The 25,499-nt window shown below is 39.6% G+C and overlaps 2 protein-coding genes across 2 annotated transcripts in view; one reads left to right on the top strand and one right to left on the bottom strand.

Annotated features, from left to right (window-relative positions):
• SH3D19 (SH3 domain containing 19) overlaps positions 1 to 19,048 on the top strand; it is a 77,878-nt gene extending 58,830 nt beyond the window's left edge. Inside the window, exons 10-20 of the mRNA XM_009283300.2 lie at positions 2,152 to 2,210; positions 4,798 to 5,062; positions 6,399 to 6,467; positions 7,767 to 7,839; positions 8,154 to 8,284; positions 10,646 to 10,704; positions 12,408 to 12,595; positions 12,860 to 12,912; positions 13,434 to 13,620; positions 14,529 to 14,626; positions 15,956 to 19,048. Coding sequence (XP_009281575.2) covers positions 2,152 to 2,210; positions 4,798 to 5,062; positions 6,399 to 6,467; positions 7,767 to 7,839; positions 8,154 to 8,284; positions 10,646 to 10,704; positions 12,408 to 12,595; positions 12,860 to 12,912; positions 13,434 to 13,620; positions 14,529 to 14,626; positions 15,956 to 16,072 — 1,299 coding nt within the window. The 3' untranslated portion in view covers positions 16,073 to 19,048. The remainder of the gene's footprint in view (positions 1 to 2,151; positions 2,211 to 4,797; positions 5,063 to 6,398; positions 6,468 to 7,766; positions 7,840 to 8,153; positions 8,285 to 10,645; positions 10,705 to 12,407; positions 12,596 to 12,859; positions 12,913 to 13,433; positions 13,621 to 14,528; positions 14,627 to 15,955) is intronic.
• Positions 19,049 to 21,679: 2,631 nt separating this feature from the next.
• Positions 21,680 to 25,021, bottom strand: RPS3A (ribosomal protein S3A; the record flags this gene model as incomplete). Its single annotated transcript, XM_019473150.1, has 5 exons — positions 21,680 to 21,844; positions 22,425 to 22,534; positions 23,145 to 23,353; positions 23,528 to 23,715; positions 24,916 to 25,021. Coding segments are annotated over 5 exons (735 nt in total), but the record flags the coding sequence as incomplete, so codon positions are not given.
• Between the last annotated feature and the right edge of the window lie 478 nt (positions 25,022 to 25,499).

Below are 25,499 nucleotides of genomic sequence, written 5' to 3'. Positions count from 1 at the left end.
GGTTCAAAGTCCAATGAGATTTACATAGTGAAATATTGTCAAAGTTCTTTATAAACTTATTTTTTTACCTTCATACACACAGTACCTCTCAGTGTCTGTGCTAATTTCCAGGCAGAGGAAACTTTTCTGTAGGTGAATGAAGCTTGCTTTCTTGTTATAGAATCTTGTCAAAGTTCTTTATAAACTTATTTTTTTACCTTCATACACACAGTACCTCTCAGTGTCTGTGCTAATTTCCAGGCAGAGGAAACTTTTCTGTAGGTGAATGAAGCTTGCTTTCTTGAATTATAGAATCATAGAATCATTAAGGTTGGAAAAGACCTCTAAGATCATCGAGCCCAACCGTCAACCCAACACCACCATGACCACTAAACCACGTCCCTTGAGCTATTTCCTTCTAGTTGTTTTCTACTGGTCCTGTCAAAGCCTGAGTAGAACCATCTATTTTGGAAAGTAAGGCTCTGCTCCTCGCTCCTGAGCACATAGTAACAGTAGACATTGTAGCTGTGTATCCTATATGCCCGTTGATACAGATTTACAAAAGGGATTTAAAATAAACTAGAAAATGACAGTAGAATTTCCAAATATTGAGTGCTGTGATGGCAAGAATGGTAGAGAATCTTGTTGAAACCACAGGCAGTAAAAAGATTAAATCAAATCAAAAGCCCTTACTAGATGGACAGCTGCCAACAAATGTCTTTGTGGCTACCTCTGCTGATAGGATAAAGGGGTTTTTAAATGTGATGATTGAAGAGGCTATTCATAGAGGTCCCATTTTTTTCTGGATAATGCTGAAAATATAATTTCCCATACAAGACATTAAATGACATTTTATACAATGCAACCCCAAAACTTTTACAGTGTCATCGAGGTTATCGTGACAGGCATGTGTAAGCTTCAGAGGATTTTTTTAAGAAAAAGTCTGCATCAAATCCACTGAAACATTTAAATCTTACTTTGGAAAGATAAGAACTTCTGTGCTTCTAAAACTAATATTGTTTGTCAATGGAAGTGATTAACCAGCAACAGCAAAAACTGTTGACCGTAAGCAGCAGTTGGCACAGATTTCTTCCTTTTCACACAGAAGAGGAAAATTTTTGGTATGAGGATAACACCCCCATCTGAAAGCGGCAGGTTGTTTTCTTTCTAATCAGGGTCGTTTAATCAGGAACATTCATTTGGGGACTTAAATCATGGGTCAAAATTTTGTCACAAAATACATCTAGGTATTTTCTAGGTGGGAAAAATCACAGAAATTGTTTACCAGTTTCAAGCACATGTATCACTAATAAAGTAAACAAGACTGTTCAGACCTATTTAAAATTACTGGTTCGAAAAGGATACTTTTGAACCCAGATTCAGCACTCTGATTTACCATGCTGTTCCACAAGCAGCTGTGCTTGTTCAGTGGAGCTGGCAGTACTTTCTTGCACTGGGATGAAAATGAACAGCATGAGGCAGAAAGGATGGTAACTTGTTAATCCATTACTGTGGTCCAAGCCCTTCAGACATGGCACATGTTCCCCTCTGCTGACTCTGCTACAGGGTAGTAATCTCTGGCAGGGTCAGGATAGGCAGCTGGGAGGAGTGACGCCTTAATCTGCCAAAGCAAGATTCACCAGGGTTTATCTGCTAGATCTCTAGGAAACATACTTAGATGCCTTCTTTAATGAGAGCTAATGTTATTTGCAAGAGACGCTGTCCTGTGCAAGTTGAATCAGTGTCATGTTTTCTGCTTTAAGCCTGTTCAAAGTGTTTCATCTGTCAAAGTTAAATCAAAATTGATAATGTAACTGTAGCAGTTGGGATCCTACGGACAGTGAAATTTTACATTTGTATGACTCCCCTGAATTTGGCTCTTAAGCCCTGACTCCCAAGCAGTAGGAAAAGAGGGCTGGGTCATACCTAACGCACAATTTAAGCTGTGATTCAGGTAGTCAACCAGGTTATTTACATCTCCCTCTATGTCCAACAAGACTTCAAAATGCTAGAACACACCATAATACTTACTACTTTATTCCCAGACCTCCAGAAACTCTTGTTTTTCCTGTCTGTAGGATATAATTTAATATAAGAAATGCATCATTTAAACAAGATCATTTTTGTTTCTTAGGCTTAAAGAAATGGCTTTTTTGTTTTGAATCTTTGTAGGAGTTGGATCATTCAGAACAGGGTGGAGTGCCTCAGCTAGAACCTGTACTACCCCCAAGGTAAGTGCAATTCTTCAGTGACTCGCTTAAAAGTGGTGTTTCTGAGGTAGTTTGCCTGGTTAGTCTCAATGTAGACACTACCAACTCTAGTCCTAACTCAATAGGCTTGTGTAGGTAGTATGCTCACTAATAAATAGGCAGGACCAAGTTGCTAGCTGATTAATACTTGTTTGTACATTATCGGTATGAGCAGGGAGATTATAGGAGGACAGCTGTTTAGCTCTTCAGCTAATGTACAGTGGCTGCTGACGGTCATTCCTTTCTGCATCTTTAACCTTTTCACCCACAGCTGAACGTAGAACATCCCCTTCTGCATGTTGCTGACCTTTTGATCAACAGCACTTGCACTTGTGGCTGGGTTTGAGTGGTGAAGGAATGAAGGTGGCAGATGCTGCCACCCTGAAAAGAGCAGATGCTGGGCCAGCACCTTCCCAGAAGCACTGGCTAGTTTATACAGTTCGCTTTAGACCTAAAACGCCTGTGAAGGTGCAGAATCAGTTATAACCTTGGTTGTTTTATTCTTTTGAACCCACAAGAAAGAAGGTCTGCAGAGGCAAAAGTAGCTGGATCAGCCTTAAATTAAGGTCCACTAAATGCCAGAGACAAACTGGAAGGAGATAAGGCATTGGCTAGCTAACCCACTGCAGCTATCTCAGCATCTGCACTCTAAATCAGTGGGTTTAAACACAAGAGTTTGCTCTGTTGCATCAGGACAAGAGAATCTTTCAGTTATTATTGGGAGACTAAGTTTAATAATAAGTATTCATTAACAGGAAAGAATGTGGTTGTACCCACAAGGAAACACCTCATAATTGCCCCTCGAGGGTCTCTGGAACTGCAGTAAACGTTTTGTCCTTTCACTCTTCTGCTCAAATGGATTTTTTTTTTTTTTTAAAGAAAGCAGAAATAATACTATATTTTTTTTTTTTTTTAAAGTAAGCAGTAATAATACTCTGAATTTCTTGTTAGGGTTTTCTTGTTTACTTGGGTTGCCTTACAAATGTATGGGTTGGTTTGTTTCCAGACTTAATGCAGTCTGACTTGGAATTTCCCCTTTTGTCAATATTAAAAATGCTTAGTTTAGGATGAGGCCAAGAAAGGGGAGAGATGGAAGTTGAACAGCAGTGGATTTTTTTGAAATTTAAAGAATAATCCATACTCAAAAAGTAATAGAGAACTCTTATCAGGAGCATTAGTAGAGCACTAATATCTTCCCAAGTGATGGGTGACACTCACAAAAATATGTCAGAAGGATACTCCAAAGATCCACTAATGCACATTTGTTGTGGTTGATAATTTTTACAGACCCTTGAGGAATTCACACAAGCAAATAATTATGCTGAATTACACTATATGAAAAAAAGGAGAGACAATTGTAGCAGAAACTTGCAGTAACTGGCTGAAGATTTCCCAATAACAATCAAACAATATTGTATTTTTGGAATAGTGGTAGTGCCAGGGTTCTTAATAACAGGAAGCCAAAGTTTTGCATACATAATGCTTGTTTATAACAGAGGTGATTTTTAATTAGCAAATTATTGATTTGGCACTATATGAAAAAAAGGAGAGACAATTGTAGCAGAAACTTGCAGTAACTGGCTGAAGATTTCCCAATAACAATCAAACAATATTGTATTTTTGGAATAGTGGTAGTGCCAGGGTTCTTAATAACAGGAAGCCAAAGTTTTGCATACATAATGCTTGTTTATAACAGAGGTGATTTTTAATTAGCAAATTATTGATTTGGCCACATGCGTTGATTCTAAAAGTCATGGCTGTGTACTGTATAGGCAGGTTTTTTAAATCAATGGTTGGTAAGGGGGGTTTTTTTGTTTTTTTAAAGTTTTTTTTTTTTATGCTTGGGAAGGGGGATTTTTTAGATTTTTTTTAAAGTTTTTTTTTTAAATTACCACTGTAATTTACTAGTCTCTGATTTTGGTTTCTAAACTACTGGTACACTAATGAGAGTGTGGTACCTCCACCATTGCCAGAAAACTCGAGTGTTTTCACCGGTGTTTTATTTCTGCAGTAAACATCTGTTGCATAAAAATGGTAAATTCTGCTATTGATGCCATTGTGCGAAGTGGTGTCATATGTCATTTTCAGTGAGTTTCAGCAGAGGCCCAAAAGTCACTTCAGGTAAGTGACATCCCAAGGAATGAGCTAGGCTGATTCCTGAAGACCAGCTAGATCAGCAGTTTCTCAGGGCTTTCACTGAAGCTCTCCACTAGAAGAACTCCATCCTGAGGCAGCTTCAGACAAAGCTCTTTCTAAAGGTAGATTACTGAAAGAAATCCTGCTTACATAGTGGGCTCCCGAGAAAGCTGGCAGGCTGTTGATAAGCGAAAGTGGTGAGCAGACTTGGAAATATGTAGTCAAAGGATCTGTCTAAGGACTTGATCATCCAGTCCCAGTATCTGAAGAGTTCATGTATTCCCGGAGAGCTTCAGATACTACACGTTCTACAGCCCAGGTCATCATGAGTCACGTTTCCTTATTGCATACTCTATAACTAGGGCTGTGGTGGAGGATGAGGTGACGGGCTTATTAATATGCATATTTCTCTGATGGTTTGCCCAATTTTTAGGCCTGTGGATGGAAAAATTATACCTGCTCGACCTCCCCCACCTAAAGGTGTTCCTGGAAGACCACCTCCACCAAAACTCTCTGCAGCCAAGACCTCCTCCCAGAAGGATGCTCTTTTGCGATCTACTTCTGACATTGCTCCTGATAAAAAACCCAGCAAGTTCAGATTGGGACCCAAGAGAGCAAAAAGTCAAGTCTTTAAAAATCCAGATCCAGCATTACCTCCTAGACCTAAACCGGGTCATCCTCTCTACAATAAATACATGGTGAGAGTTGAGATATACTATCTGAGACTGTTGTTTATAAAACAGTGCTGGTTAAAATAGTAGTGAAAAAGGTAGTAAGGTAGGTTACTATGATGTGGCTTTCAAAGTGCATCTATCAGCGTAATCTTTCTCAGAAAATACTAATAGATAAATAGTAATGAGTCCTGTAAGGTAATACTGGAGAAAGCAATATATACATGCAAAGTATAGATATATGTGTGTGTATTTTTGTGTATATATGTAATTTTTATATATATATCTTTAATGCATAGCTTTTGGTTTTTGGGGGTTCTTTTTACAGTCACCAGTTCTGAATTCTATTGCAGCACATAAAATGGTGCTAAATAATTGTGTTTGTATATTGTTTTTCCCTGTATATGTCAAAATGCTTAAGGAAATTGGGGGAGGATTAGAACTTAAAAAGTAGTTTACCTTGCTTAATCAAGCCTGCAAAGAGTGAGGAACGTAACATTACTTATCTTACATTTTCATCCTATTGATGCCATCCCTTTTCATTATAAAAATGTTTCTTTCTGGTATTCCATGTGTTGTTAGGGAATATTAAATATAAACAGATGAACATTACAGATAAAAAGGAGAGAGTCTTTCCCCAGATACTTGAAACTGGTCAGTGCTCAGACCTGGTGACTGCTTGAACCAGTGCGGTTGGCAAAAAAAACAAAGCACCCCCGCAACCGTAGCATGAACAACATCAACATTCAGCATGAAGTGGAAGCTTTCAGTTGCCTTATTTTTGATCTTCACTCCTGCATTTAGATCCTTGGTGGAGCAGAGGAGCAAGAGAGAGAAAGATGTATCTAAGTTGATAGTAGGAACAGCTTTCAGATAAGGGAAGCATGTTGCTTCCTCTCTGATGTAGCCACACCTATTTACATAAGAAATGTGGACGTATTTTTGTAGATGAGATTTTTTTCAGTAGCAGATCACTAGTAATTCCCTGCCCTCAAGTGTTGCTGTCAATGAAATTTTCCTCCCAGGTTGTTTTTCCAGTGCCCTCCATGACAAATGAATACATTTCTGTGTCAGTGTGTTGCTGAACATCATGTATCGTATGGTATGATACCAGTTAGGTGGCTAAGACACTTTTAAAGTGGATGACAACACCTGGGTTTCTCAAAGTGGCAGTTCATATCACCAGCAGTCCGTTCTGAATGCCTTCCGAGTGCGCTTATCCTCTTCCACTGGACTCCTAAATTAGTTACCTGTAGTAGGTGGTTTGAATAGTTCCATCGTCTGCCCTTTTTCACTTGTAGTGGGAATTCCAGATGCTTAGAAGTGAAACAAACTTTTCCATTTGCCTCTGTTTCTATTCAAGCTACCTGTGCCTCATGGAGTTGCCAGGGAAGACTGTCTTCCTAGGAACACTGGAGAACTGTCCTGTAAGGTAAGGCATTTTTTTCTGCTGATAAATATTTAATGAGCAAGACTCCTGTTGCATTAAAGTATCAAGTGCTTTAGGCTTTAAAGGTTACACTGAGAAATTTAATAGTGGTTTATTAAATCCTTGTGTTTCTTTAATGAAAACAAAACAACCACCAAAACAAAACCCAGTAATGGTGATTTGCCTTCTAGCACAGGGACATTCTGCTTATGGAGCAGAGCAACAGTAATTACTTGGAGTGCCAGAAGGGAGAAGAAACTGGTAAAGTTCCTCTGTCTCATAGGAAGATAATCACTTCCTTGGCTGAGTATCTGAAAAGTGGGCAAAAGATAAGCGAGTAGTTTTATGAAGTGCTGTACGTGATATATCAGTGAATTGGCTTTGACACACAGACTTCAAAGTATTTTCCTCTCTCTGCTTGTACAGAACCTAATCTGTTTTTAGGGCATGACTGTATTAATATTAAATAGCTAGCATAAATTATAGCTATGAGCAGCCTTTTTGATTATCATCAGAAACCTACATGGCTGAAATAGATTTCTGTGCAATCTGTTGTTATCTGTTGTAATTCGTATTATTCTGGCCTTATCTTTGTCCATGTTGGGCTTTTTCGGTTGGGTTTTTGTACGCAATGAATTACTTTGAATGTAATTCACGCACAGTGATTGTCATTGGTACAGTCTAAAAATTCCTAGTGGGTGGGATAGAGAAGAAGGCTCAGCATCTTCAATATAATTTCCTTTTATAAAGATCCCATACAAAATTGTCATTTTCCCTCAGCATTATCTTCCTGTAAACAAAGGCCTAGTGGCTTGCTCGCCCCTCTAAAATGCTTGGCAGTCGGCAGATGTGCTGCCCTTGTTGAGTGTGCTGGGGAGAGTTGGGCTGGGGGGTTCTCTCTGAGCAAGGAAGAGTAACTGATGGCATGCAGTACTGAGCAGCAGTGCAAAATTTGGCCACAACCCTTGCAATGAGAGTTGCTATCAGTGCTCCAGATTTCTGACCCACAGAGATAGCTGAGGCTTTGTCTATACTGGCAAAAGTTAGATGTCTTCCCTTCCTTCTACGGCTCAAAAGTAGAATTTGGTGAAATGCATTCTGGTTTACACTGGCGAAAGGCATACAGAAATCAGACCCGTAGCTGTGTGACCAATACTGACCATTGCCTCCCAAGGTGATTCTCTGATACCAGAACAACATTGTGTCCAAAGTCAGAAAATTACTTTCAGAGTACGTAACAGAGAATCTCTGTTAGTATCTTCCATGGTTTATAAACTACTTGAATTTATTTGTTGTTGTCAGGATTCAAACCACACTCCAAAAGTTTCTGACACAAGTGCACCTCATGCTGTAGTCCTGCATGATTTTCCTGCAGGTAAGTAAATGTGAATATTCTGGAAGCTTGTTTTACTCCAAGACTTTCAAATGGGAATTTTCTTAGGAATTAGAGCTTAAAAACAATGAGGAAGCTCAGCCTGCAAGGTCTGCATGTAGAGTTGTTCAAATCCATGGGTTTAGCTATAGTTGGGCCAGTCTTTTAGTTAAAGCTAACTGGTTTATCAGGTATAGTTAAGACTTTTTGAAAACTCATTCTGGTTTTGTCTGTGGTATTCATATTAAGAAGGTTTTACTTAGAGAAAAACAGTGAGTGTGACAACTGCTGTTAACTGAAATGATGCTGTCTTACAGAGCATGCTGATGACTTGGACCTTCATTCTGGAGATATCGTTTGTCTTTTGGAGAAAATCGATACCGAGTGGTACAGAGGAAAATGTGGGAATCGCACAGGGATATTTCCTGCCAGCTTTGTTAAAGTAGTTGTATGTAGGCTTTGTATACATCGCTACATGAGATCCTATTGCATTTGTTTTCTGATTCTATTTTACTATAGCTCCTGTGTGTTTAACTCCATTCTGTATTTAGATAATCTCTTTTCCCTCTGGCAGCACAGAAGACACATCAACTTGTTTGTATGGTATTAGAAAGATGCTTGATTTGGCACAACCAACTTGTGTTATGGGGATTATTTTACTGTTAATTTGAAGACAAGTGAGAAAATCACGGCCCTTACCAGATTCTCTTTGTTAACCTAGATAGTTCCTCAGGGTCTACAGAGCAGATTATTTTTCACAGCTGCATGTAAGAATCAACACTCAGTAAGATGGTTGCTTTTTGTGCCTCCCACCAACCCCCCAGCTTCTCTCATTTTCTTGTCCCTTGAACTGTGCTGGAATCACCAGTTTTATAGCCACGTAGTGAACTAGGTTGGGGCAGCAGTTGGGCCCGACAAAACATGTTTATTTTTCTTCCTAGAATATTTATTTTCCAGCTGGATCAATTCGCCTAAGTGGCTGCACAAATGGTCGTGCTGACACAGTGCAAGGAGATTGTGTTGTTGCAAATGAGCAGCTTAAAGCAATCCTGTCACTGAATGTGACACTTGACAGTAAATGGCAGGCAAGAGACAGGTGCTGTTTTGGAGCCCAATAGCAATCGAGTGCCTCATCTTTAAAAGAGATACAGTATGGTTCACTGTGTCAAAAGCTGGGTCAAATCTATTGCAAGCCTGAGTCTGAGATTGAAGTCCGTTTTGTGACAGTAGAAAGGGCCGTTGGGCTGTCCACACCAGCCATACGGACACGAAGGAATGCTAAACTGACACCAGGATGCAGTGAAGGTGTATGGCTGGGCATTAAAGACAGTAGGGGCCTGTGCCGAGCCGGGACAGCTGGCAGAGATGAGCACTGCTGCTACATGGACAATACCAACTATTTGGTAACCATCCGAGAGTGTAGGGTGTCTGTTTAGTTTGTAACGGTGTTATTGGAGAAAAATTTTAAGATTTGAGAAGTGCTGAAGAATAAAAACTAAACTCGGGGTTAGTAATAATGGAATGATACTCGATTTTGTTTCACAAGAAAGATTTGTTAGCTAAATTGATTAGCTGCTTCTACACAGACCAACAATTTAATTTAAAAGCTCTTGTTACTACTGATGGCTAATAGAGAAAAGGTTTTATGTTAAAGCAGTGGAATGAGTATTTGGGGTCAAATTCAGCATTGATACAGACAGATACAACTTCATAAAAGCTAGGGAAGATGTGTTTCAAATTTCTATTTTAGTTATAAAAGGTGATTACCCTTTGAGTGCAAAAATCTTTTGTTTCAGTAAAATTAAAAAAAAAAAAGAAAAAAAGGAAGAAGAGTGCAGTACATGAGGCTAATTTCCTGAGTGAATTCTCCTGTTTGTTCATGTCACATTTGATCTTGATACAAGGTCTCTATACAATACACTATAGTGTGTTTTACAATATTGAGCTGGGTAGTAGCTTAGGTCTGGACACCTAACAATAATACATGGTTATTACTTCCCATAGAACCTTCAGAACACCACAGATACCAGCTCCTCTAGCGAGAGCACTGCAAAGATTATTTGTCCTAAAAGGCAGCATGATTTCCTCCAGTCCTTCACATAAGCTCATGAAACATTCTTGTTGATTTTTATGGGAACTGGCTCATGCGATAGTGAGCTGTAACCCAAAGCTCCTCGCCAGGGTCTCCAGGCTTGTAGTGTTACACATCTCACAGATCATCCTTTGTGTCACACCAAAAACACAATTGAAGTCCTCTTACGATAAAGAACTTGAATGCTGTCTGTTTGACATATCCGTGTATTGATTTTCTAAATTATATTTCTCCAATTCAAGTGAGATTTGTGAGATAGATGTGTTTTTGTTTGGAGGACAGCTGGCTACCAAAGCCCAGAAAGGATAAGTGTAAACAATAATTTTGTCTATTGTGATCTATTGTGCTAGTAAATAATAGAGAGCAATTACCAATTGAAAGTTGGGAGCTAAATGCAACAACATGTAGTAGCATGCAGTCCCATATTCTGTCAATCAATCACACCACAAGTAAAACAGCTTCATAACTGAAAACATTAAATAGCGCTCCTTGTTTGCATGAGATTGACAAATGAGAAATCAGCATACAAAACCGAAATCTACATTAATATTGTCATATATCATAGCATGCCAGCGACTATAGAGTGTCACATGGAGGTCATAACTGGAGCTGATGCTTAGCTGAAAATTAGATTATTTTAACCAGTTCCAAGTTTATTGTAGTTATGTTGCCACGAGCTTGAAATGGAAGATTTTACTTATTTTGTTGTCTTATTAGATTGATGTTCCAGAAGAAAGCAACAGGAAAAAAATACCCTGTTCATCACAGTGTATTAAGTGAGTCAGATAAATCTTATTTTCTTTCTTGTGTTGATTTACTAGGAAGTAAAAAGAAAGATAACTTTGAAGCAGGTGTTATCTGCGCTGAGGTTAATATGGTTAACAGTTTCTTCACCAAAATATATTTTTAAAAAGTAAGCTCTCAAAACTGAAAGTGTATGATGTTTTAGTAAGAGTCATATTCAGGTAAAAAAAAAGCCTAAAAACTCACTTCATGGCTTCAAAAAATTGGTAGATCACTTTATCATAAATGTTTATATAAAGATAGTCCCCTTCACTCACTTTCCTTCCTCTTACGAGCTGTATTAGAAGAGCATTTCCCACAATTTTTCATTAAAATTGGTTACAGAAACTGTGAACCAATATTAACTTCAGCAGCATTGCACTCTCCTCTCTTTGCTCCTGGCCTTGTTACTTGCTTCCGGAATCCTCGTAAGATGTAACATGGTAGGGCTCCTATGCGTTTGAAAGAACAAGATAAAATGGGACAGGATACAGCTGAACTTCAGGTTAGATTTCTCTACTTAAAAGTGTATAACTGTAGAGGTGAATCTGAAGTTCCCCAGATCAAATTATCAAATGTACTTCAAGCACTTTCATTTCTGACTTGCAAACAACTTGTACTAAGATTTGTGGGCAAGGAACAACTTTTCCTGCTGTTTTTACTCAACGATGATTTATTGGATTTCATAATCATTCATTGCAGCAATTAAAGCAAATTCAGGCAGAGGCAGGAACTAGTATCAATGGGATCGTTCAGTTTGTTCCTCAGATAGGGCTTGGCTTGTCTTAACCGAAACTGTATTTTTAAAAGCTGCTTCTGCAACTAAGAAAGAAACAGAAAGTGCTAGCTCTGTCCTGAAGCTTTTGCAAAGATATGAGTCGGGGACAGGGGTGGGAGTCAAGCTTCTTACATTGGTTGTATGCTGTGGTGCTATAGAAAGAATTAAAGCCTATTAACACTTTTTTCCAGCATAGTATTTCTGATAAATCAAAAATCTTCTTAATTTCTTAAATTTATTTTAATAGTTTATTAAATTATTAATCTATTTAAGTGAGGAAAAAAATGAATTTGTTTTTTCAGTATTATACCAAATGATGTAAAATTTATCAGATGCATTGATGTTTCTTTCTTCGATAGATAATTTATTTCCTCATGCCTGGGATAGATTTTACGGAATAAAGTTTGTCAAAGTAGATAAAAACTAGCTTCCCCCTATGAAACCTCCATGTATTTGGGATTTGGGACAAATACACAACACCCACCCCCCACCCATGTTTGACTGCATCTAAATTGGATGCTAGCTCAAAAAAAATCAAACTCTTAACAAAAGCATATCGAGACACGTACTTGGATATGGGCAAAAATATAAAATGGGACAGGTAGCTCAGAAACAAACTGATATTTTTGTTGTTGTTGTTTGGAAGAGAAATAGGGTCTTATGCAAAATACTGTAACGGCCAGGAATTGGGATGCAATTGAAGTTGCGTTCAGCTCCTCCAGACTCCATACTCATCCTCCTCAGAAAGCAGAAATGAGAACCAGGGCTAGACCCCAACTTTCCACCTGTTCTATCTTCAGTGCATTCTTTCATCATTTTAATTAAAGATACCAATCCATATTTTTCACAATGCTGCCTTATTATTAAGTGGACAATAATAATAAAAAAGCAAAGTAAGTTCCTCTTTTGTTTGTGCAGAGGCCCAAGATGTGTAGCACGATTCGAATATATTGGAGATCAGAAAGATGAGCTCAGTTTTTCAGAAGGTGAAACTATTATCCTTAAAGAATATGTAAATGAAGAGTGGGCCAAAGGAGAGCTCAGAGGCACATCTGGAATTTTCCCCTTGAACTTTGTGGAAGTAATTGAAGATCTGCCTGGAACAGGTATGACTATGGTTGCAAAAATCTTCAAGAACGTGGTTTTGTCCCGCATGCATATAGGCAGCATGTAGGAGAAAAGCCCAAAAGGACAATGAATGCAGGAAGGAGCTGGAAAGGGAGAAAAGACAGATTAAAAAAATCGGAAGGAATAGTAGGACGTCTTAAGAAGTTATTCTTAATAATCACTTTGAATATCTAAAATCTCTGTCATTGGTAAGGTTTTGAATGGTCATTGCTGCTATTCTAAGTTGTCCTTCACTTATGTAGGTACAGGAGCAGCACTGAAGAACAAGGTGGAGGTTTCTTCCTCTCTTCCTCAGGTAATAAAATTTTATAGGTGAGGGACAGAATTTACATAGCCGTTTCATAGACTTACATAGACTTTCTATTATAGTGTCAGATTAGCTGCACAGCTTTAAACCTGAATGTAACACAACTCCCACAGCACACAGTGCTGCATGGTCACATCTTGAATTATGACAGTTGGCCTAAACTGATTGAATTCATAGCTTCTGGCAAATTAACATAAGTAAATTTTTACCCTTTGTGCTTAAGCAAATTCTTCTTAGCTCTATTTTAAGTATTGCTGCAGTGGTCTAATTTTGAATTTATTAATCCTGTCCCCTGCCACCAATGAGACCGAAGGAATGCGTCTGAGCCTAGATGAAATTCTGTGGTAATTGCTGAAATGCCATTCTAGTCTACATCTGCAGGGACACTATTGTATGAGAGAAAGTCAGGACACCCGTGTTCTGTACAGCTGCTTTCACCAGTATCCATCAGCTTATGGGCTCCATTAACGCTTCTAAAATTAATGCATTTCTTCTGTTCACTTGAATAGAACAACAGACGCTCAGTAGAGTGGTGTGAAGCACTTCATGATTTTACAGCAGAAACCAAAGATGATTTATCCTTTAAAAAGGGAGACTACATCCAAATACTGGAGCAAGTAGATTCAGAGTGGTATAGAGGAAGACTGAATGAAAAGGAAGGAATTTTCCCAGCAGTTTTTGTTCGGACCTGCTCAGGTACAGTGCTCCTACTAGACAGCAATTCATTATTCCTTGGGTTGTGACAGTCATGAGAGAGTTCTGGGAGAACCCCACTATTCCATTGCATTAACAAACCACACACCCCCACAGTCCTTAATATCCTAAAGCTAAACTAAGTGTTGAACCACCCTCTCTAATAATGGCAATATAATGCTCTAGTCAGTGAGTCATCTGGGAGGTGACACAGATTCTGGGTCAGTTTAAAGTGTGGTTTGGGCATGGGCGAAACAGGACCACTGAGCTGCCTTTAGTAGGAATTCAGGGGTACAAAAGATGGGGGGCATCACGTTCTGCCTCAGCTGAAGAGAAACACTGCAGCACAGCCAAAGAGCTGGTAGAGCTGTAAATAACTACAGCTGCTGCGTAATGCCCTTGGTGAAGCAAGGAATGAACGCTGCTTGTTCTCCTCGAGCTTCTGTTTGGTCCCCAAATGAATGCAGTCAAAACCTTCACAGAGGACACAGAAAATCACATTTTTTCCCCCATAGTTTTTGCAAGTAAAGCCGTGAGTGAAAGTTGACAGGAAATAAATTCCACCTAACTGGAACGAGCACATACCGAGTGCTGCTTCATCTCCACATACAAAGAGGAAAAGACAGCTTTTATTAGATATTGCCATTGGAAAGTTCAAGTAAGTGAACTTTAAATTTAGTCCTCTTAGAAGCAGAACCATGAGAATTTGTTAGTACTGTAAAATGAACTGGTGTCAGTAGAGATTTTTATTCCATTAGGACGGTGAATTTGCTAAGTAGCAGTAGTAATAACATATGGACACCCTGTAGCACACTAGTGGGGAGAAAACACGAGAATGACAGAAAACTTCTCCAGAAACAGAGATTTATTTCACTCCAATCCAAATAACTTGTCTTGTCCATGTTCTGCAGCCAGGGTAGAGCTGTCACAGTCTCTAGGAGGGAAGAAGGGAAAAGCCAAAGCTCTTTATGATTTTCATGGAGAAAATGAAGATGAGCTTTCCTTCAAAGTAAGTACTTTTCTTCTTAGTCCAATTTTCCAAAAGGTCTTAGCATAGGTCTTAGCATAAGAATGCTAAAAACCAGGATTTATCCACAGTGAAAATAGGCTTTGAACAGGAAAGAACAAAGCATGTAGAATTGGCCTAGATATTAACACATCTCAAAAAATTTTTGCCCTTACCACTTCGGTTTCATATTGGCGAAATCTTCCCTGGAGACATTGAAAAGAGGCCAGGAACTGCAGAATTCCTCCAACTTCTCTGATCCAGTAAACATGACAAGACCAACCTCATTTTGCAGTACATTCAGTTCTTGATCACTTGATATGGTCACGGGAGCCTCTTTTTTAACTGGAAAGACAGCAACGAGGAGGGCAATAGTAACAGTGCCAGTGCTACAGCAGCGATGCCTCTAAGGGACACCTAGTATAGCAAAATCTAAAAGTTTGGCAGCAAGATACATAGTTACCGTGGGAGCAAGGGGAGAAATTAAATACTTGCTGGATGCCCAGATAATATTAAGAAGCATGAGCAAGAAACAGCATGCCCTTGTAGATTCAAAGTCATGATTTAGGTAACTGTCCTCAAAAGCAAGTTTCCGAGAAACAGACTTTCACAGCAGGCCCCAAATTGTGTTTATCAGCTGAAACACACTATTTTCTCTTTCTAAAGCTACCAGTTTCAGCATTAGCAGCTTGCAATACTGAAAGGATAGATGATTCTTTAAAGCAGAAAAAGGGAACAGAGGTACTGGAAGAAAAGCCAGGGCCATGACAGTACTTCAGATGTAGGGTGTGGCATGGGATGATGAAAACAGGGACAAGGATCAAATATAGGAGCTGCAGTTTATTTTAAACGGCCCCACTGAGCTACTTAGAAGATTGCTTTCCTTTTTGGGAGAGTTTCCAAGTGCTGGAAAATATTGGGACTAAATTCTTAAAAAAAGAAAAAAAGCTTTGAAGCATCTGAAGAAAAGAAACCCTCATAACAGAGCAGGGAAACACACACAAATAACAAGTAAAGCAGGGGGCCTGTGAGCCAGCTCTGCAACATACCTACCTACCCGGAGAGCTTAAGCAACGCAAGAAGTCATCCAGCAGTGCTATTTTTTCCTTCCGGAAGGCGGTGATTTTTCAGCATAGACAAGTATTTACCCTAAGAGATGCTTCAGCTGGTTTTGGCAAACAATCTTGAAGAGAGATAACCAACAGAAGAGACTGGCCACATCCTACTCTCTTCTATTTGATTGATATCAGTTGCTTCTGAATAACATCAGCTATGCATGCATTAACATTGCACAGTAAGCTGTACTGGCTCATGTTACTCCTTCTCTTACAGGCAGGTGATACAATAACAGAGCTGGAATCTGTAGACGAGGACTGGATGAGTGGAGAGATACAAGGAAAGTCTGGGATATTTCCCAAGAACTTTGTTCAGATTTTAAAAACACCATGAAGTGTTGCCTCTCTTTGTACTCCCTGCATCTGGGAGAGAATGTTTTCTATCCTAAAGGCACAGCAAAGACATCAACGTGTTTTGACTATCAATGTTTTGCACTACTTTTTCTAGACAGTCATACCAGAGTCTTGCAGTCAAGTAAGAAAATTTTAGTCTTTTGTGACAGTGTATGTAGTCATGCTTCATGAATGCTCTGAGAGCAAATACAAGCAGGATTTTTAGTGGTTTCCAACTAGGGAAATACTGTGGTGCAACACCATTTTAACTTAAATAGCATTCTAGTATGTTTACTATCTGGTATTATATTTATCATGTACAAAGTCTGCATAAAGTAAGCTGCTTTGGGCTTCTTTAAAAACTTTTTAAATCCAAATCTAAAAAACTGTTTTTAAGATATAATTACAGCATTCAGTATGTAGATCAAGTTTGATATTCAGGTCTCGTTACTGCTTGACTTCCACATTAGCAGTAGAATCCACTTGTTTTATGACTTAGAGGATAAGGAAGAAAGATAACTGATATTTCATAGTAGAAAAATATCAAATCTAATACTGGTAAGAGGGAAAACTCAGAAGCAAATCCTTGTGTAGTATTCTTCTATTCTTAGCCCAAGCTGCTCATACAGGAAGATCACAAGAGTAAAACTTAACTATTTTGCCTCTTAACGAATAATGTTCAAATCAGTATGAATCATCTTAGACCTTCCTCCCTCCCCCAAAATCCTTTCCAGATAGGTTTTTTCACTGTTCTTCGAGCACCATCATACCATACCCTTCTTTCCCAGCTGAAGTTAGTTGTGACAGACAGCATTTACTGAGCTTTCTCAGATCCCCTCCATGCAGTAGCTGCACTATGCCAACTATTTGCTCCTCCACCCCCTTCCTGTAAGTGGAAAGCCAGTCTTCACTCAGTCTGCATTTCATTTGTCACTCAAGCACTGGAACATACTTCAGTAACACTATTCCTATCCTTAACATAAGGGATATTATACAGCCTTGGTTTTAGGTTTCAGCAGACATAGGATTAATTTTCAGTTTGTTACCACATACCAACTATACAGAGCATCATTATAAATGGTCTATCAAGGCCTTAAGGAAAACACGCCTGGCAAGAGGTTACTTCAAGAAGCTCTAACAAAAGCATTTAGTAAAAAGCAGCAGTGTGACCTGAATGACAAATTAAGACAGACGTGATTGAGGTAGTTTCACATTATAGGAACTTCTGGTAGTAAACTCCTTTTTGCAACACTTGGCTTCTGACGAAATAGTTAAATGCATCTCGATTAACTGCTAACTTCATCAGACTGGAATAGAAAAAAAGTTATGCTCCAGTTGGCTCTTTCGTTGCTGACAGTATTCCATCACTTTTGCACTGTATAATAAAAAGGAACCAGTAAGCTGTTCGCACGAGTCATTACTTCAGAGAGATGCAGGTCACCAGGCATGAAGATATCCTTACAAGAATTTTCTTTGTGGGTCTGGAAGTTCAGGTTGCAGAAGGGCCAACAGTTGAGTGGCAGATGGAGACTGGAAACTAGAATCATCATGATTGACCTTGAGAAAGTTTTGACTCAGACTACGTCTGCTTACAACTTTATCGACACGAGGTCCAAGTATTATGGCTACAAACACCTACTGCCACAAAAGATCGGGGTGCATCTAAATTGGCGACTAAGCAAGCTGGCAAGGGTAGCCCTCCCCGCCCCATGCACTGCACTTCGGTTACCATCACAGCAGGCAGAAGCAAGCTTACAGCCAAAACTGAGCTGAAGGACTCCCCCGCAGCAGGGAACAGGCATCCAGTCTTGGTAGCAGACTGGAGCTTGCCTGAAGTGAACCCAAGGAACACGCAGCACAGACATGAGGTCATTGGCAAGTCCACCTCCAAGGACAACCCTTCCTACTCCAGGCTCTCCTGCCAGGAGATGCTGAAGGTTCTTGTTTATTCCAATAAAACAGATTCCTTGGATTCCTCTAGGAGGTAACAAATATACACATAGATAGGATTTTCTGACTCCTGCAAGCCACTCAGACTTTTCAACCATAAACTTTCAGTGGATCACCCTATTCGAACAGGCTTCTTCCACCATGCCCTGTGCCAGCACAATTCCTGAACCTCCACGGTGCGCACAGCAGGGGGAGAACAGCAGAACCAAGCAAAGCCCACACCAACAGACAGAATACCCAGGTCCTCCAAAGACATACCGCATCATTGTGGTGGTGGATGAGGCTTACATGTATGATGATGTTTACTTACTTACTGTCTGGCAGTTTTCTAAGATTTTGATACAAGTCTCAAAAGTAGAACTGATTTTTTTATATTTTTTTCAATTTCCTCTTCCCCGTTTTTATAAGTGTGTATTGACCAGTTGTTTTTCTAACTTCCACTGAATGTTTAAAGTCAGTGCCTGTCAGTAGATAAGACCGCTCTCCTTTGTTTTAATCATCTCCTCCCTATTATGCAGGGCAGAAGAGCAGCAAAGCCTTATATTCAGAGCAAGGAGTGCCATCTAAAGGCTGCTTGCATTACTGCAGGCAACTAAAACAAGGTGTATTTATTAAGACTGAAACAAGTTAGATGCTTGGCTTTTACAGGAAGGGATTTTCTTAAGACTTGATGCCTGATATCACCATGAAACTGCATACAGATCATAACATAAAATTCCTACGGTGTACAGTACATATTTTGCAAAAAAAGTGAGAATGAGGTGGAGCACAAATCGTAACTGCAATATAGTAGCAAATTTCAGGTGTAACCTTGAAATTCAGCTAGACCCCCATACATTGGTACAATAATAAAAGCCTCATTTGTCAGAACATTTTCTGCTTGACCCACCCTCTGGAAATATCTTCAGGAAGACGTCTTTGTCTGTCTACAATTAACAGCGTCCTAAATAAACCTTTGTTAAGCCCAGTAAGTTTGTTATGGTACCTCTGTAAATTAAGAATGTATTTAACCAATAAAATTTTTTATAATTAAGTCATGATGGCATTTTTATTGTCTTATGCTGTGGAGAGCTGAGCTCTCCACTTGACATGAGTTTTATGGATCTCATTCTGCTTACGTATTTAACCCAACAGCAAAAACAACCCCTCCAAGCACCCCCAAACAAGTAATACAGTAGTATTGCATCTCTTTTGAGTAGTCCAAACCCCTCATAGAATCCTGATGGCTTTAACACAGTTTAATTCAAGCCTTCGGCCTCAGGTACGTTTCACACTTGCCACCTGCAGAATCTGCCACCTGCAGAACCCATGACACTTGCTACCTGTGGCAACCAGCCGTCATCCCAGGGTATCACGCAAGATGGTGATGCTCTGCTCTTGCTGTGGCAAGATCGCCTGTGACGGAAGACACAAGCTGAGCCTGAGCTCATTAGCAATTCCACACATACTTTAAGTGTGCTCTGTTGACTGCTGCTATTCATACACCATGATTTTTTTTTTTTTGTAGAGACAATACAGAGGATGCACAAAATTTTCCTTCCTGCTTACTTTTCTCCATCTGAAATAATTTTATAAAGCATACATTTACCCAGAGCCCCTATGTGGTAATGCCAGCGGTCTACTGTTCCATTAAAAAAAACCCCAAAAACCCAAACCAGAACAGCATGAAACGGTAGAACAATTTTTGAAAACCTGAAAAAAAAGCAAGTTTTGTTCTTTCCGAAAATGCTCTTGTACTAGCCTTTTTGCAACATATATTCCTCAGGCGTACAGCTGAAGGAAAAAGTAACAGGATAAAAGACACGCAAGTTTTCAGAAATGACACCTTAGGATTTGTGACTCTCCTAGCCTACAGAGGCCAGTACAGTCCCTTAGGATTTGTTTGATGGAACTACTGCTAAGCAGAGAAAATACAGCCAACACACGTCCGTTACTAGAACGCTCTGACAGATCTTACTGTCATGCAGGGCTTGAATATATACATATATACACACCTGCATTAAAACTTTCTGTAGTAGGTTCAAGGATTTTCAACCTCACTACACTTACCCTAAATCATGGTTTCTTTTCCTAACTCCCGTGAAAAGTTCTCATTTTTTAAAGAAGTGAAGGGGAATTTGTTGCAATTTATGGTTTCAAAAATATGACTGTCTGGGACCCCCAGAGGAGAACGACACCTGCCTCAACAGTACAGATGAAAAGAGCAAAGCGAAGACCAAAAGCAGCAGTATTCCATTCTCCTGTTTCAGCATCATGAAAGTTTTGAGCACTCACTACTCTTCCACTACGCAAACTGGAAAAAGCAGAACATGTAGGCCTATATTTACAATCCAATGAAGATGGTTACCTGAATATTAAGTCATGGGCTGTTCTAAATATCATCCCCCATATTAAAGTAGTAACTTGGAATTGCAACATGAAATCACATCAACCTGCAGTCTTCTAAATAAATTGGAAAACATCCTTTTCGTTTTGCATAGTATTTGCTCCAAACCAGAATTATCAACTAGGAAAAGGTTAAAATCCCCGACGTTGAAGAGTACAGCCCTCGTGGGTAGCCTCGCTCTACTTTTCCCCTAGTTATCTTAGTTGCAACAGTAACATTTCATTCCTTCCCTCCCTTTCTTGTCCTAAGCTATTTCACAGCTGACTGCAAGAGCCCCCGCCACCTCAGCGACCTCCCCAAATAGGTCAGTACCGTTTTGTTCTCAGGTTTTAAATCACAGACTTGCCAACAATTTAATAGCACGAAGTTTAGGTTTGTTGCCCAGTTCTAAAGAAAACATGCTGATAGTGCAAAATACTCCTTGTTTTAGCCAGAAAAACACACTCGTCAATTTTTAAGCCAGCATAAGCTGAACCACAAGCGAAAATACTATCAGGTAATGGAAAAAGCACTCAAAATTACTCAGCAAATCACTTACGAGTACTTTATTTTCAGAACATGGACCCTTGCCTTTTTACGGTAGAATTTTGTCCCCTGAAGTTCCACAGGTTTTTCAACTGTGATTACGGTTACCCCTCAGTTCTGATAGAGGTTAAAAAACTACATACAACCCTGCTCTTGAGCATATTCTTCATTTCTACACTGCTCAAGACTAACGGCTTCCGTAATCAAAATTACAACTTAAAGATCTTTTAACACTTTTTGAGGATCAGAGACCAAATCTATCCCATGAGAGGCCATATCAAATAAGTTACCACCAAGAAGCTTAAACATACGCATACGAATTTCTCAAGCAAGTAAGTCTGATAAATCCCCAAAGCTTCCTTACAATAAAAAATTCTGAAACAGTAAGTTTCCCTGTGTGGCACCGCATTCCACTGTACAGTGCTCCTCTTTCAAGCATCTTTCACCAATATAACAGAAGCTACAACCTCTGCACACGTTCCACAAGATTTCTTTTGCGAGGACCAAAGTCACTGGGAAAAAACCAACATACAGAATCCTTGGTATTGTACTTTCCAATAGCACCTTTCAAGAAGGACAAACCACCTTCTTGCACCCATCTGGCAACACCAATCATGAAAAACGGATCTCCAAAGCAAGTATTTTTTCCTTTTTTTTTAAACCAAGGCAATAGGTTTACCTTTTTAAAAACGCATTCACATATCCAGTACCAATATTGTCCAGTAGCAATACAGGCAACCAAACTTTAGTTCTGTATATTAAAACTTTTATTTTCGATCAATTTTTAGTTTCAGACAGACTCTTGCACAGGTGGCTCATATCCATCAGCCCGCTCTACTTTAGTGCCTGCCTCATCCCCAGAAGGTTTTCCAGCACCACCACCTTCACCATGCAGTTCCATCAGCTTGCCCACTAAAAAGAAGAAATATTATAAATAGTGAGAGACACACCTGTTTAAAACAGTTTTAAATTACTGAATTGCTCATCATACACAAATTAAACCACCAGAACATTTAAAGTAGGTATGATCGAGTCCTCTCCAGAAAGCTCATGCAAGGAGATGCTGCTGCAACAACTGACAGGGTCAGACAAAAACAAGCAGTGAAATAAGTGCTACATAATGAAATTGCAAATTAAACTTTTTTTTTAAAAACAGGTAAGTCAAGAACCTACTACTTCATTACATGGGAATGTCAGAAAATGGGAAAATGGAATCATTCCCTGTCATCTGGGACCGAAACATTTTGTCATCATTCATTCCCAAGCTAAAGCCTTTAGACATTCGGCAGCAGTTTCAGGCAAGAATTCAAGAAAGCTCCAAACGGAACGCTCACTGCTTTGTCGGACTAGCAGGACAAGCCTTTTAACTACTACAGCTACTTAAGTTTATGATGCTGCTTTAACACCTTTATCCAAAAGCAAATGCATTTTAAAGTAATGGCTTCACACATCCTCCTCTAAAAACACTAAACAGTTGCAGTAATCGACTTACATTCAAACTTGGGCTTCTTCAGCATCTTAACCTTGCGGACATAGACATCGTGAAGAGGGTAAATGGACTGACACGCTTTCTCTATGTCTTTGCCAATGCTGTCTGGGATCCTGAAAAAATCAGAGAGCACATCAGTACCAGAACGTTAAAAATTATGCCTGCTACTTCATCAGCAACACAGGCTTAAAGTAATTCTTAGGAACGCGTAATATTCTATAGAAGTTTGCATCATCAATACTACCTTCACGCTCTGACAGTTTTCTTCAAGTACGTTTAGATTCTAAGACGTTTTCCTTGCAATGTTAGAAGGGATATAGCACAAGCGTGCTCATTTTGAGAGCAAATCTGCAATCAAACTTTTGGAAGCAAACACCACACTTTGGAAAACTTCCTTCTGTCAGAAGAACCCGGAACATTCACAGCGCCAACTGGCCAGAATTACAATTTTAGTCTGTAGAAACGGACTAAATCAAAAGTCTCTGGAGAGCCTGATTTTACATTCATGCAAACGTGATGGTTGATGGAAGTCAAATGATGCAGAGACTAAGAGAGTATTCGAAGAAAATGGCAGGTCAGCTTTTCAGCACAAGAGGCGCCTTGCGTGGTCTCTGCCAAACAGTACGTGAAGCACCAGCATTCCCTCAATACTCAGTAACAACTGACCAGCAAATAACTATTTAAACTGTAGGGGAGAAAAACAAAGACACAGCCAAAGCTTACAGCTTATTGACAACTTCTTTCAGGTCATTGGTTTGGACCTCTCGGGTCATGATTTCCATCATCTTCTTGCGAATCTGTCGAACCTGCTGATGCTGGGCATACGAGGTTTTGCGGATTTGGTTGTTACGCTTCTTTGTAAAACCCACGCAGAAGAGGCGCAGTAGGTAACCATCAGTGGTTTTGACATCTACATGGGCTTCGATCATTGTCTAAAAAAGAAATGGCCGTTTATCATCAACGTGACAGACGCGTTTCTCAAAACCACGCACCTGACATTCATTAGTATCTGCCGAGCCCACTTCAAACATAGCTTTGCAATGCATCAGTGGTTACCTCCTTTCCTAAAGGCACTAGCAACAACGCAGGCCTTGTTCTTTACACACCTGCCATTTTTTGACCATGGAGCACATTTTATCCCGGGTGAGGTCCATTCCATGGAAGTTGGTCAGACAATTTTTGCCCTGAACGTCCTCAGTTATCAGTTTAAATTTACGGAAGGCCACCTCATCATTCTGCAGATCAGCCAGACTCACTTCAAATACACGACCCTTCAGTCCGTCAGAGGCGATTTCTGCATTATGAAACAAAATAAAACGCCTTTTGTTAACATCAGAAAAGTCCTATTCAAATCACATACTGAAATTCCATTTGATGCTTTCCAATAGCAGGTGATGCCACTAGCTTCACAGCTCTGAAGTTTGCATGTATCTTGAACAAGATCAAATCAACTCATAGAACCAAATACTGTATTTTGTTAACTTTGTGAGGAATCTTTTTAAGAGAATTGTATCAGATGCTGAACACAAATACCAGTATACTGCAGATTCCAGCATATATAATAGGGTTTTTTTTTTTAAAGTGGAAGGGGTTACAAAGTATTTGGAAATTATGAACAATAATGAAAAGAGAAACATAAAAAGCCACACGTGCTCAGCTGAGATAAAGCAGTAACAAACACCTAAGTACAGTCGTTTCACAGCTCTAACAACTGACCATTTTAACACTGGCTGACTCGTTCTTGGTTACAGTGACCCTTATTTTACTTGTTTCACATATATACAGTTCAAAATAATGATCATCTTCGTAACTGTAAGTGCAACCAGAATAGTGTAACTCAACTATTTAGCCATTCTACACAGCTAACCTTCCAAAAATAGCTACCTCCATCCAGATCATCCTGCATTCCTAACAGAGGCTCCCTTTTCCTATATGTATAAGAAAAACCTTTATACAAAAAAACCCTTTACCATTCAGTGGTACATCTACATATGCTCCCATTAAGTTAACAATTCTAGCTCTCAGAGATCTCTCTTTACCTAAAAGTTTCAAATTTCAGTCCCTCGTAAGGCGATGGTCTTTATGATCCTATTATGACCATGATCCTCTCATCTCTCTTTCTGATAATCAGAAAGACTCCTTAATTCTTAGCTTTCCTCAAATTCATCGGGTTACCACAACAGCAGTTCATTAGAAACTTCGGGCATGTCCTTCCGTATCATATCCACGGTTTGGTGCTCTTCTACAAACAAGGACCACACCGCATTAATTTCCCTGCAACTAAGCTCACTGGTTTAAACAACTCTGTCAACTTAAGAAAACTCACTTAACTCGAGCAATTAAGATAGAGGCACTTTTTTTTTTTTTTAAACTTCCAGGTTCATAATATTATGAGCAAAAACTATTTGTCAGCAGTTCTTTAATCGAGTCTCATTTGGAGCTAGCACATGAAACAAATACATCTCCCACTACTGCATAAAACCCCACTACTCACTAGTTCCTTGAGTCCTGGTGACAAGCGTCTTCCCGATGTTTCGGATATTAAACATTGCTGGTGCTTTGACATCATACCAGTCCTTTTTGGAGAAAGGATCAACCCTTAATTTGAAAAAAGCAGAAAAGATTTTTTACTGATTTTCTCAGATTAAACCAGGCTGAAATATGAACTTCCTCCCCGTATGTTTTGTGAAGCGGAAATGCAAACGTCAAAGTTTTCTTACCAAGTTTAACGTGGACAGGTTGGCGAGTATGTGAATGCAGACAGTTAGTACTACCCATTACAGCGAGGCAGGCATTCATTTCAATTGCCTCAGAAAGACGGAAACCAACTGCAGTAACGTCATACGGCTAAGATGACGAAAGACTACACAGCGCTACAGTTCTGGCTATCGCTCTGGAGCGAGACAAGCGGTGCACTTCAACTAATTTTTCCGTGAAGACCCCATTTCATTTCCCGACTTCTGCAGCTAAAACGCACCAGACACAACGAAGCTTGCACCAGGGCCACCCGAGAAGCCCCGCTTCCGCAGCGAGCAAACTACGCCAGGCCCGCCGGGCCTGCGCCCCCAGGATTACAGC

Source organism: Aptenodytes forsteri, unplaced genomic scaffold (assembly GCF_000699145.1).
Source record: "Aptenodytes forsteri isolate BGI_AS27 unplaced genomic scaffold, ASM69914v1 Scaffold6, whole genome shotgun sequence".
Classification (NCBI taxonomy): Eukaryota; Metazoa; Chordata; class Aves; order Sphenisciformes; family Spheniscidae; genus Aptenodytes; species Aptenodytes forsteri.
The sequence above is the reverse complement of the archived record's forward strand: the minus strand, read 5'-3'. Positions and strand labels throughout refer to the sequence as shown.